Source organism: Orycteropus afer, unplaced genomic scaffold, assembly GCF_000298275.1.
Source record: "Orycteropus afer afer isolate SDZICR_OR568_19922 unplaced genomic scaffold, OryAfe1.0 scaffold00063, whole genome shotgun sequence".
In the NCBI taxonomy this organism is placed as follows: domain Eukaryota; kingdom Metazoa; phylum Chordata; class Mammalia; order Tubulidentata; family Orycteropodidae; genus Orycteropus; species Orycteropus afer.
The window spans coordinates 5,502,687-5,516,418 of record NW_006921650.1 but is presented as its reverse complement, the minus strand read 5'-3'; the positions used below and the strand labels follow the sequence as shown (position 1 = coordinate 5,516,418).

At 35.6% G+C, this 13,732-nt stretch overlaps 1 protein-coding gene across 1 annotated transcript in view; it reads left to right on the top strand.

Moving 5' to 3' along the window:
- Positions 1-13,732, top strand: part of VPS50 (VPS50 subunit of EARP/GARPII complex) — a 154,572-nt gene that overhangs the window by 54,543 nt on the left and 86,297 nt on the right. Inside the window, 2 exon segments of the mRNA XM_007939810.2 lie at positions 1,965-2,097; positions 9,067-9,158. Coding sequence (XP_007938001.2) covers positions 1,965-2,097; positions 9,067-9,158 — 225 coding nt within the window.

Here is a 13,732-nt window from a genome sequence, read left to right as displayed (position 1 = left end):
GAAGGAAGGTTGGGCAATCCTACTTCCGTAGTGATACTGCCTTGGAAACCCAAGGAGGGGTCACTATGAGTCGGGTTTGACTCAACGGCACATAACAACAACAACATAGAGATAGTTATCTCCTTAAACTTATTACTATGGTGAGTTATACTAGTAGATTTAGTAAGATTGAATCTTTCAGCATTCTTGGTACAAACCTCACTTGGGCAGCCTGACTGTAAGGCTTAACCTCTATATTTTATCACCTCCCAGTTTAGTTTCAGAGATTTGACATGCTTACATGAGAGGGTAGTAAGTCTTACAAGTTACTATTTTTATTAATCGTGAAATGAGTGTTGTAAATGAGGAGTTTAGGAGAAGAAACTATTATAAGGAGAACAAGCTTTTTGCAAAAAGAGTACTTTTACCAGCTGTAATATCCTGGGCGTCAACCACACAGTAGCTATACTTGCTGTAGTTTATTTCTACTGGCTGTTTACCTTGACAAGACTCTTAGCCTTTGTATTATAACAGCATGATTAGTTGTGGTGGATTGATCATAAACTGAAGAAATGCTAGAACTCTCGAAGTGTGGGGCAAATACTATGTCTGAACAAATGAGCAGCATGCAATATGTTGTTGTTTGTTGTTATGTGCTGTTGAGTTGGATCCAACTCATAGCGACACCTCCTTGGGTGTCCGAGGCAGTATCACTGTGGAAGTAGGTTGCCCGACCTTCCTTCCGAGGAGTGGCTGGTGGGTTTGAATCGCCAACCTTCTGGTTAGCAGTCAAGTGCCTTAGGCACTATGGTACCAGAGCTCCTAGCATGCAATATAGAGCAGAGAAAATAGGAGTGTGATAAACTCACAGTTTTTTCCAAAGGATAGAGGGAATGCATATCCATCAGAGAGAAAATTTGGGACCACTTATTGTTCCACAGCCATATTTATGTAAAAGATTATTTAAGAATGATATCGTCAGATACAAATGTCTATCTCCATATAATTTAAGGAATGCAGGGATTGTGAAAGGTGTTTGCTTAATTTACTCAAATGAAATAATTGAATTATAAAACCAACCTCCTTTTTTGCAAGCTGTGACTTGGGTCCAAGAATGATGATAAGCTGTTCTTGCACATTTAGAAGCATATTTTGGAAAAAATGTGTTTGCACAATAGTTTAGCCTAACTAGTGAAAAATGTCTTCCTTGAGCATTATGCCTTTTTTTAGGAACTATCTGTATGGAATCAGATTAATGAATACAACTGAAAAGATGACCGTGGGACCTTAGGGGGCAGTGAGTTTATGTTAAAGAGGAAGGAACAACTCAGAAAAGGAGGTTAAGAATGGTTGTACAACTCAAAGAATGTAATCAGTGTCACTGAGTTGTACATGTAGAAACTGTTAAATTGGTACATGTTTTGCTGTGTACATTCCCAACAACAGCAAAATAAATTAAAAGTTAAAAAAATAGTTAAGAAAATAGTTTGACTAAGTTTACATTGCTGTTTGTGAGAACACATGCCAATTCAGTAATTTTATTGACTTTTTAATTTTGTGAATATAATTTGATTTATAGAATGTGGATTGATATTCCTAATGATTACCAAAAAGACATGTTGAAATGAGTTACTTGAAAAAAGGATTGTTACCAATACATTTCGTCTTTACATATGTCAGTGGAAAAAAAATTCTTAATTTTTGAATGAATTTAAATACATTAATAATATAATACCATCAGTTCTTCTTATTTGTGTTAGTTATGTTCTATAAAGCTCCTTGGAATACTGAAATCGTGTTGTACTTCAAGTAGGAATTTTTCTGTTGCTCTGCACATCTGTGAATGACTGGGAAGCATCAGAATATTTTTAGTGAATAGAATTTTCAAATATGGGATCCACATGAGAATCATCTGTATTTCATTTTAATTAACTTTATGTGTTAAATGTAATAATTTAAAAGTTGGCTTTTCTTATTTTACTTAGCATGTCACACCAGACAGCTATATTCCGTGCCTTGCTGACCTCTGCAAAGCATTATGGGAAGTTATGCTTAGCTATTACAGGACTATGGAATGGCATGAAAAGCATGACAATGAGGATACTACTTCAGCTTCTGGTAGGAAATTATTTTATTTTATTGTAAAAATTGAAATATAAAAATGCCACATACCTTGAGTAAGGAAAAGAAAAAGACTTAAGGATTTCATGGACTATAATGACCATAGATTAAATGTTCACTGAAAAGAGTGATTCACATACTGTAAAGGCCCCATTACTTTTAGAGATTAATTGTACTAAAGCCTTTTTTTTTTAAGTGGAAGATGGTACCAGTTTTCAGAACTATCATCCTATTGGTTTTAGGACTGAATTATTGGGAAAGCTCTGTTTTATTTATTTTAAAGATTTAGTTATAAACTAGGTAAAACAGTGATCCAAATTTACTGTAAAATTAATGCTAAGTGTTCACTAGTAAAAAATTAATTTGCTAGTGATCAAGTTATATTAATGAAACTAGATCTTAAAAATTAATGGTTACATTGGTATTTTTCTTCCTGAATATATGGTGAGACATCAAATTTCATAAAAAATGATGGTATTTTAAAAACACCATTTTGAATGGAAAATACAACTTTAAATGACTGCTGTAGTCAGCAAAATAATAATGCTCAAGTCTTTGAGAAATTATTTTATTAACTGGACATTTTATGTAAATTGCTTCATTTAGATAATATTGATTTCAAGTGATTATCCTTGAACAATACCTAAGATTAAATATTTAAAATACTTTTATAATAAATGATTTTATCAGCACTTTGCTTACTATAGGCAAAAATAAATTGTACTGCCCTTTTTTAAAATCACATACAATTAATTATAATTATTCAGTCAGATCTTTTAAGTAACTTTTAAATTCTGGAGTAATTGGTTTCTGTGGGTAGGTGGGTGGAGGGAACACCAAACTATTATTGTTTGATAAAGATCACATTTTGGTAGTTTAGAAGAAATAAGTTTATTCTTGTTTTGATTATAAGAAACTCACAAACATAGATAGTGAAAAATTAAGAGTGGAATATCCTCTTGAAGGATTTTCATCCTTTTAAAAATATATTTGGGGCGTGGAGGAGAGAGAAAGCAGGGGAGGAAATGGAAGAAGGAATGGGTTCTGAGCCAGGATTCCAGGCCAGATGGTTGGTTTGTACCCCACTCCTAGGTTCTCACCCCTGGACAACTACTGTCCTTTGTAATTCAGGGAGCATGGGCTTTGCAATCGAGAGACCTACCTTCAAGATGTGACTGCCATTTACCAAAAGTGAGAACTTGAAGGAGTTCCTTTATCTTTTTAGGCCTCTGTTTACTCCTTAAAACCAAAAATTAAACCCACTGTCGTCGAATCAATTCTGACTCTTGTGGTGCAGTGGTTAAAACATTTGGTTGTTAACCAAAAGACTGATGGTTTGAACCCACCAGCTACTACATGGGAGAAAGTTGAGGCAGTCAGCTTCTGTAAAGATTTACAGCCCTGGAAATCCTATGGGGCAGTTCTACTCTGTCACATAGGGTCACTATGAGGTTCCTTGAAACAATAAGGTAAAAAACAAAACAAACACATGGCTCAAGTATAACTCTCTTACAAATGCATAGCTTTTCCTTTATTGAGTTCTGTTGAATGTTGTCTTAAAGGCATAAGCCTTTCTCAGGTGACTGATACTCCACTTTCAAGTTAGCAAGGAACTCTGGTGGCACACTGTTTAAAGAATTAGGCTGCTAACCAAAAGGTCTTCTGTTTGAACCCACTAGTCGCTTCATGGGAGAAAGATGAGTCAGTCTGCTTCCATAAAGTTTTACAGCCTCAGAAACCCTATGGGACAGTTCTACTCTGTTCTAAGGGTCTCTGCATCAGAATTGACTAATGGCAGTGGGTTTGGTTTTTGGTTTCAGGTTAGCTTAGCTTCAGAATGTCCTGGTTAGCTGGGTGTAACTTTTCTCTGTCTTTACCATGTCATGGCTGTTTGTGTTATTAAGGAGAAAGTTATCTCTGACTGGTTAGCTGCCCATTCTGATTTTATATGGATTTATATGGGTTCTGAGCCAGGATTCCAGGCCAGATGTTTTTTATCCCACTCCTATGTTCTCACCTCTGGACAACTACTGTCCTTTGTGATTCAGGGAGCATGGGCTTTGCAATCAGAGACTGTTTTTAATTTGGAATTTTTAATTTTGAAATAGTTCCAAGATGCATAAGAAGTTGGAAATAATAGCAGAGTTTCCATGTACTCTATATGTAACATCTTACACAACCACTGAACAAGGTCAAAACCAATGAATTGATACTAATATAATGTTAGGAACTTAAATACAGATCTTATTTGGAGTTTACTAGTTTTTATTAAAAAAAAAATAGTAAAATCCAGGTAAGGTCTGTATTTAGGTTCATAACAGTATATTAGTACCAATTCATTGGTTTTGACCTTCTCCAGTAGTTACGTAAGATGTTACATATAGAGTACATGGAAACTCTGCTATTATTTGCACTTATGTATGTGTGTGTAGTTCTGTGAAAGCTTTTCTCATGTATAGATTCATGTAACAATTAGCACCCAAGACTGTTGCATCATCACAAAGTAACACTCTTTTGTGTTACTCCTTAGTAGTCACACCCTTCCCCCAACCCTAACTCCTGGCAACCACTGATCCATCACTATAATTTTGTCACTTTGAGCATGTTATGTAACTGGAATCATACTGTGCATGGAACCTTTGGGGTTGGGTTTTTTTCACTCAGAATAATGCCTTGAGGGGAAGACAAATTTGTCTGTCAGTTTGTTGTACTGTTGTGGCTTGCGTGTTGCTGTGAGGCTTGAGGATGTGCCACTGATGTTTCAAACGCCAGCAGGGTTGCACATAGTGCACAGGTTTCAACGCAGTTTACAGACTGAGACAGAGTAGGAGGAAGAAAGAGGCCATCCACTGTTCAAAGAATTGGCCAGGGAAAACTTTATAAATAGCAGAGAAACACTTTACGAATAGCCCAGAAACATTGTCTGATACAATGCAGGAAAACAAGCCCCTTAGGTCGGAAGGCACTCAAAATACGACTGGGGAATAGCTGTGTCCTCAGAGTAGAACCAACCTTAATGATATGGATAAAGTAAAGCTTTTGAGACCTCCACTTGTTGACATGGTACGACTCAGCTTGAGGAGAAACAGCTGTAAATGTCTGTAAATAATCAGAACATGGAATGTACAGAGTATGAATTTAGGAAAATTGGAAGTTGTCAAAAATGAAATAGAATGCACGAAGATTGATATCCTAGGCATTAGTGAGCTGAACTGGACCAGTTTTGGCCATTTTGAATCAGACAAACATATGATCTACTATGCTGGGAATGACAATTTGAAAAGGAATGACGTGGCATTCATCATCACAAAGGATGTTTCAATATCTGTCCTGAAGTACAGTAGTATAAGTGATAGGATAATACCCATATGCCTACAAGGAAGACCAGTTAATACTACTACTATTCAAGTTTATGCACCAGCCACCAAGCCAAAGATGAGGAAATTGAAGATTTTTATCAACTTCTGCAGTCTGAAATAGACCGAACATGCAATCAGGATGTATTAATTATCATTGGTGACTGGGATACAAAAGTTGGAAATGAAAAATCACCAGTAGTTAGAAAATTTGGTCTTGGTGACAGAAATAATATGGAGATTGCATGATAGAATTTTGCAAGACCAGCTCCTTATTCATCGCAAATACCTTTTTCAACAACACAAACGATGGCTATACACATGGACCTCGCCAAATGGGGTACTTAGGAATCAGATTGACTACATCTGTGGCAAGAGGCGATGGAGAAGCTCAGTATCTTTAGCCAAAACAAGGCAGGAGCTGATTGTGGAACAGACCATCAACTGCTCATATCTAAGTTCAACTTGAAGGTGAAGATAATTAAAACAAGTCCATGAGAGCCAAAATATGACCTTAAATATAACCTTCCTGAATTTAGAGATCATCTAAAGAATAGATTTGATGCACTGAACACCAGTGACTGAAAACCAGAAGAATTGTGGGATGACATTAAGAACATCATCATGAAGAAAGCAAGAGGTCATTAAAAAGACAAGAAAGAAAGAAAATGGATGTCAGAAGAGACTCTGAAACTTGCCCTTGAGCAGAGAGTAGTACCTAAGGCAAATGGAAGAAATGACAAGATAAAAGAGCTGAACAGAAGATTTCAAAGAGCAGCTTGAGCAAACAGAGCCAATTAGTATAATGAAATGTGTGAAGACCTGGAGTTATAAAACCAAAAGGGAAGAACAGACTAGGCATTTCTCAAGCTGAAAGAACTGAGGAAAACATTTAAGCTTCGAGTTGCAATATTGAAAGAGTCTATGGGCAAAATACTGAATGATGCAGGAAGCATCAAAAAAAGATGGAGGGAATACACAGAGTCACTGTACCAAAAATAACTGGTCGTTTTTCATCCATTTCAGGAGGTGGATATGATCAAGAACCAATGGTATTGAAAGAAGAAGTTGAAGCTACCCTGAAGGAATTGTCAAAAAACAAGGCTCCAGCAATTGATGGGATACCTGTTGAGATGTTTCAACAGATACTGCACTGGATGCACTCACTCATCTATGCCAAGCAATTTGGAAGACAGCTATCTGGTCAACTGACTGTAAGAGATCCATATTTGTTCCCATTCCAAAGAAAGACGATCCTACAAAATGTGGAAATTATCAAACAACATCATTAATATAACATGCAAGTAAAATCTTGCTGAAAATAATTCAAAAATGGTTGTAGCAGTATATTGACAGAGAACTTCCAGAAATGCAAGCTGGATTCAGAAGAGGACGTAGAACGAGGGATATCATTGCTGATGTCAGGTGGATCTTGGCTGAAAGCAAAGGATACCAGAAAGATGTTTACTTATGTTTTATTTATCGACTATGCAAAATATTCTGTTGTATGGCTCATAACAAATTGTGGGTAACATTGAGAAAAATAGGAATTCCAGAACACTTAATTGCACTCATGAGGAACCTGTACATAGACAAGGAGGCTATTGTTTGAGCAGAACAAGGGGACACACTGCATGGTTTAAAATCAAGAAAGGAGTTTATCAGGGTTGTATTCTTTCACCATATGTATCTTTTCACCATACATATTCAATCTATATGCTGAGCAAATAATCTAAGAAGCTGGACTATATGAAGAAGAATGTGGCATCAGGATTGGAGGAAGAATCACTAACAACCTGCTCACAACACAACTTTGCTTGCTGAAAGTGAGGATGACTTGAAGCACTTACTGATGAAGATTGAAGAATATAGTCTGCAGTATGGATTAGATCTCAATATAAAGAAAACAAAAATCCTCACAACTGGACCTATAAGCAGCTTCATGATAAATGGAGAAAAGATTGTAGTAATCAAAGACTTCACATTACTTGATTCTACAATTGACACTAATGGAAGCAGCAGTCAGGACATCAGATGACATATAAAACCAAACCAAACCCATTGCTGTAGAGTCGTATCTGACCCATAACGACCCCTCTTTGGGTTTCTGAGGCAGTATCACTATAGAAGTAGGTTGTACAACCTTCATTCCGAGAAGTGGCCTTCTGGTTAGTAGTCAAATACCTGAGGCACTATGCCACCAGAGCTCCCAGATGACGCACTGGGCAAAATGTCTGCAAAGGACCTCTTACAAGTGCTGAAGATGTCTCCTTGAGGACTAAGGTGCGCCTGACACAACACATGGTATTTTCAGTTGTCACATATGCATATGAGAGCTGGGCAATGAATAAGGAAGACTGAAGAAGAGTTGATACTTTTGAGATGTGGTGCTGGTGAAGAATGCTGAAAGTACCATGGACTACTAAAAGAACTAACAAATCTGTCCTGTAGGAAGTGCAGCCAGATTGCTCCTTGGAAGCGAGAATGGCCAGACTTCATCTCACCTACTCTGGTCATGTTATCAGAAGGGACCATTCTCTGGAGATGGATGTCATGCTTGGTATGGTGGAGGGTTGAGGAAAGAGGGGAAGGCCCTTGCGAGATGGATTGACACAGTGGCTGCGGCAGTTGGCTCAAGTATAGCAAGGATCGTGGAGCTGGCGTGGGACTGGGCAGTGTTTTGTTGTGCTATGTATGCATAAGGTCACTATGAGTTGGAGACGACCTGACCTTACCTAACAACAACAGTGCCTTGAGATCCATCCTAGTTGTTTGGTATATCAGTAGTTATTTTCGTTGCTGAGTTGTGCTCCATGGTTCCATGATATAATATACTTTGTTTAACCATTCACCCATTGAAGGGCATTTGGGTTGTTTTCAGTTTTGGGCTGTTATAAATAAAAATATTATGAACCATTCATATACAGATTCTTGTATGAATATAAGTTAATTTTTCTAGGGTGTGTGTCCATTCCTCTGGCTTAGAAATCCTCTTTTATACCACAGTAGAAGAGGAAGAAAACAAACTAAGCAAAAATTATAGATGAGCCTTTGCCACGTGCAGTAGAAAAGACCTTGTGTCTCTTCTTCACATTCATTATTTGTTGTGATGAATTAACATTCTTTCATTTTTTTTCCTTCTGACAGAAATCACTTTTTCCATGTGGTTGATATTTTTAGAAGTTATTTGTGGCTTTTGGAAGCATACTCACCTTAGAAATCTGTAGGTTTAAACCAGCTTTGGTTCACAAACATTAGATACGTAGTTTGAAGCTACTAAAGCCAACATTGTATTAGAACGTATCTTTCAGAGAACTTTGCAGTGAATTTTAAACTAGCTTTATTATACTTAGTCATTAGGTAATTTCTGTCTAAATATATAATACCATTTTAGTATTGATTTATAAATTTTGTTTCATATAATGCTAGTAAAACTAATAAAATTATTCCCTTTTTTCAGAAAATGTAACCTACATATCACTGTATATATACTGAACTTACTTTCTTTATTTTACATAGTTTCGCAATATGAGAGTCCAAACTAAAATTATTTGGAAAACAAAAGCATTTTTGAATAAACATAAAAACATGTAACACCTTTTATTTTCAGAAGGAAACAATATGATGGGTACTGAAGAAACTAATTTTGACCGTGGCTACGTGAAAAAGAAATTAGAACATGGACTTACACGAATATGGCAGGTTTGGTTTTCTTTTTAAATTATTCCTTCCAAAAACAATAGAAATCCTCATATCAAAGTTTTTTTAGAAATTCAGTTTTCAAATTTTCTTTTTATTCTTTGTATGTTTAATCCTATGTTAGTTCTTGTTTGGTAAGAGTATATCATATAGTTTAATGTTTGTAATGCTGCTGACAATTATATTTTATTTTAAGTGCTAGTTGAAAGTCTTAATCTGAAAATCTCATTTGGAATTACCCACATATTTCTGGATTACATTTTTGCCTTTACTGTGTTAGCAAATATATGCTTTCTTGACCAAATTGCTTTCTTATTGAGTGTTCTGATTATTTCTATTTCATTTATTTGTATTTTCTTAATTTCTTTTTCTTTTAATTTTAAGAAAGGGATCACTAAACAGTGGACATGCTTGGGTCAGATTCCAATACAGAATGAAGAAATAAGCTTCATTTTGTGTGTGTGTGTTGTCACCACCAATCCTTTATTAAAACTGTAACTTGCACATTATATAATAGAACAACAAAAATAATGTTCAATATACACAGTCTTTGCATGGACTGTTTGACTATACACAAGGCATAGTGATAATACAATCTAATATTCATAACAATTTGTGCACAGAAAGACACCAAACAGGCAACATGTGAACATTACAAGTGAAATGACATCACAAGTCCAGTGAAAATTCGGCGTAACACAAAACATATTCATCTATTACAAATGATATCTTCCTAAACAGCCAGATATCATTCAGTGGTAGGTTACCCAAAGTCTGAAGCAGAGATCTGTTGTATAGTTATAAGTGTCTTAAGTGAGGCAACCTCTGCAGATAAGTACAAAAGTGCTTTGAGAGAATCTTGCATAATTACTGGAAAAATATGTTTTCCTAAGCTTTTTTTCTTTGTACTTTAGTAACTCAATTATTATTTTTAGATAGTTAAATTTATTTTGTTACTTCCTAAGTCATTTTGAAAGTAACTCATTTTTGGTTCTTTTTGGACTTTGAAACTTAGAAAGCTGTAAATCCTCTGACCATGCTGTTTTTTAAAGTATGTTTTTGCTTTTTCTAAAGAAGCTGATTTTTAATTTGACAGTTTATTAATAAGGTTTTTTTGGAAAAAAAATTGTAAAAAAATATATCCTGAAAACATAAATTACATCAAGAATCATTTAGGCATTTGAATAGCCTTATATTCGATATGACATGTGAGTTTATACTTTAAAGTATTTTTGTAATAGTTATAAGACCGTCAACTTCTATTTTCTGATTTGACTATATTAAAGTAATTTTAAATTTATTACTAATGTGGTTTGAGTTTTTTTCTGATTATTATGTATTAAAAAATCCAAAAGTATTACATATTAAAAAATTCTAAATCCAAAAATCCAAAAATTCACTTGTGACTCTTAGCGACCCTATAGGGCAGACTAGAACTACCCTCCCTGTAGGGTTTCCAAGGCTGTAAATCTTTATGGAAGCAGACTGCCTCATCTTTTTCCTGCAGAGCAGCTGGAGGGTTCAAACTGCGTGGTAGGTTCAAGCCGCCGTCCTTTCGGTTAGCAGCCTAATGGGTTAACTACTGTGCCTGCCACCAGAGCTCCATTACTATGCACAAAGAAAAGAGAAATTCCATACTCAACGAATATACATCCATGGTCAGATATGAGCTGTTGATGGTTTGATCTTCTACCCATTGGTGTTGAGTTGATTCCAACTCATGGTGACCCTATAGGACTGAGTGGGGAACTTCCTCAAAGAGTTGCCAAATTGTAGAATCTATCGTTAAGTTTCTGGTAATTCAAAATACTTTGAATTATTGACCACGCATTTTATATAGTTAGTTCCCATTCAGTCTATCAACTTCATGGCATTCCTGGCATAGGAAAATGTTTATTATGTTTAGTAAAAATATTCTCAGGTAAGCAGGTAGTTATTTTAATTGAGGCCATCCCCCAACACCAGTTCCAAAACTGTATTTTGCATACTAGGAATTCATTGAGTGCTTGTTAAATTGAAATTACAAGGCTCATCTGCAATTCATAAGAGTAAAAGCTCTGAAAAACAAATGTTTTTTGATAATGCATTTAGCAGGCAAAACCTGATCTGAATTAAATTCATATGGCAGCAAAATCTGATCAGTATTATCATTTGTTGTTGTTGTTGTTGTTGTTGTTGTTTGCCGTCGAGTCGGCCCCGACTCATAGCGACCCCTCCTTGGGTTTCCGAGGCAGTATCACTATGGAAGTAGATTGCCCAACCTTCCTTCCGAGGAGTGGCTGGTGGATTTGAACCACCAGCCTTCTGGTGAGCAGTCAAGTGCCTTAGGCACTATGCTACCAGAGCTCCTATACACTATTTATTTATCCTGCCTAAAGTGAACATTCTTACGTTGCAAAAATACTGTGTTTGATTTTGGGATACTTCCCCAGAACCCACTGAGGGTGTTACATATTACATACTATCCCTAACATACTGCCTTTCTAATACCTGAAATCCAAAATTTTGAAACACATTTGACTCAGGGTACATTTATATAAAGCAGTAAACAAAGTAAGAACTGGAATAATGGCAAAAAATGTACCTGTAATAAAGTAGGGTTGATTAAGTTAGATGGAAATTATACCAAGTGGAAGCCTGGATCTACTTGAAGAAACGAAGAGCACCCACCGAAAAGTATAAACATTTGGGTAAATATATAAGTTCTTTTGTTTGTTTTTGCAAATTTATAGAAAAATTACATGGATAGTATGAAAAACGCCCATATTGCTTTCATTGAGAGATTCATTGAAATTTCTTCAGCAGTCTCAGAAATGTTCTTTATGTTTATAGCAAAAGGATCCAATCTAGGCTCAATTATTGAATTTAATTGTCATGTCCTTTCCATCCCCTGTTGTCTAGAAACTTTCCTCAGGTCTTCCTTGACTTTCATTACTTTGATAATTCTGTAGATTACAGTCTACTTATTTTGTAGAATGTCCATCAGTTTGAATTTGTCTGATCTATTCTTATGATTAATTTTATATCATATGTTTTTGAAATGAATATTAGCAAGGATGCTGTGTTCTTTTCTTCCTATTGTGTGGTAATGTTTTCAGTTTGTCCCGTCAGTAGTGATGTTATCTTTGATTACTTGAATATAGTACCTTTACTCTAAAGTTACTCTTTTGCCTTTTTGTAATGAATAAGTATTTTATGAAAGTATATATCCCCACCAATACTTTAGTGTAGTGCCTAAAGCATTTGACTACTAACCAGAAGGCTGGGGTTCAAAACCACCAGCCACTCCTCAGAAGGAAGGTTGGGTAATCTACTTCTGCAGTGATACCACTTCAGAAACCCAAGGGGAGGCGTCACTATGAGTCGGATCTGACTCCACGGCAGTGAGTTTAGTTTTTTTTTTTTTCTTTTTCCTTAGTTTGGTTAGTTTTAGCCTATACTGATATTTTTTACTTGAATTATTTTTTACTGTCATGATTGCCAATATTTTACTATGATATTTTCTAATTCTCATTCCTTCAATATTTATTGACATTCTACTTTCACTTACTGGTTTTACCATCTTTTGATGTTTCTTGATTGAATTCTTTTTTATTTCATTATTTCCAAATCATGATTTTTCTTACTGTTATTCCTTCAACATTTATTAGTTGGAATTCTATTCTAGGGAAGCACCTTTTATTCTCTCCCTTTATGTATTCATTATTTATGTTAGTTTGGATTTTTTGTACATGAGGATATGTTTGTGTGTACTATATTGTCCATTATATAATTTGTTTCTATCATAATTTATTTTAATATGCACAGTGTCCCAGATTTGGTCATTTGGAGCCCTCTTCAAACTAGGTTTTGTGTCCTGCTGACATTTTCCTTCATTCTTTGAGGACTTCTTTACTTCCTCACACAATAGGATGTTCTATCTTCATCTTGTACCTTCTATGCCAGCTCTGGCTCCTTTTATTAATGAATTGTATTTAGAAACCAAGATCTGGACTTTAGTTAAAAAACCAAACTCACTGCCATCGACTCATATCCAACTCATAGCGACCCCCATTAGATTTCCAAGGCTGTAAATCTTTACAGAAGTAGATTGCCCCGTCTTCCTTCTGTGGAACAGCTAATGGGTTTGAATTGCTGACCTTCTGGTTAGTAGTCAAGTGCCTTATCCAATGCGGCATCAGAGCTCCTTGGACTTTAGTTAGATATTGTCATTAATACTGGGAGTCACTGGTTTCAGGCCCTTCCAGTGGACAGAAGTAGGAAATATGTGTATGTATACAGGCACACACACTCACACACACCTTGACTGATGGATTTTTCCATTAGATTGTAAATCCTATGAGTACATGGATAGGGATTCATCTTAATTCAGTCTTAGAGGTTAGCATAATCTTTGCATATGGGAGTGCTTAGGGAAGGGTCATTTAAGCATTTATTAGTTTACATGCCTGTGATACTATAATCTTTAATGAAATAAAATGCCATGTCAATCTTAAAAATAAAAAAATTGCATCTTTGCATTTAAAGTGAATGTGTGACAAATTTTAGACATTTATTAACTGAATTTATTAATTAGT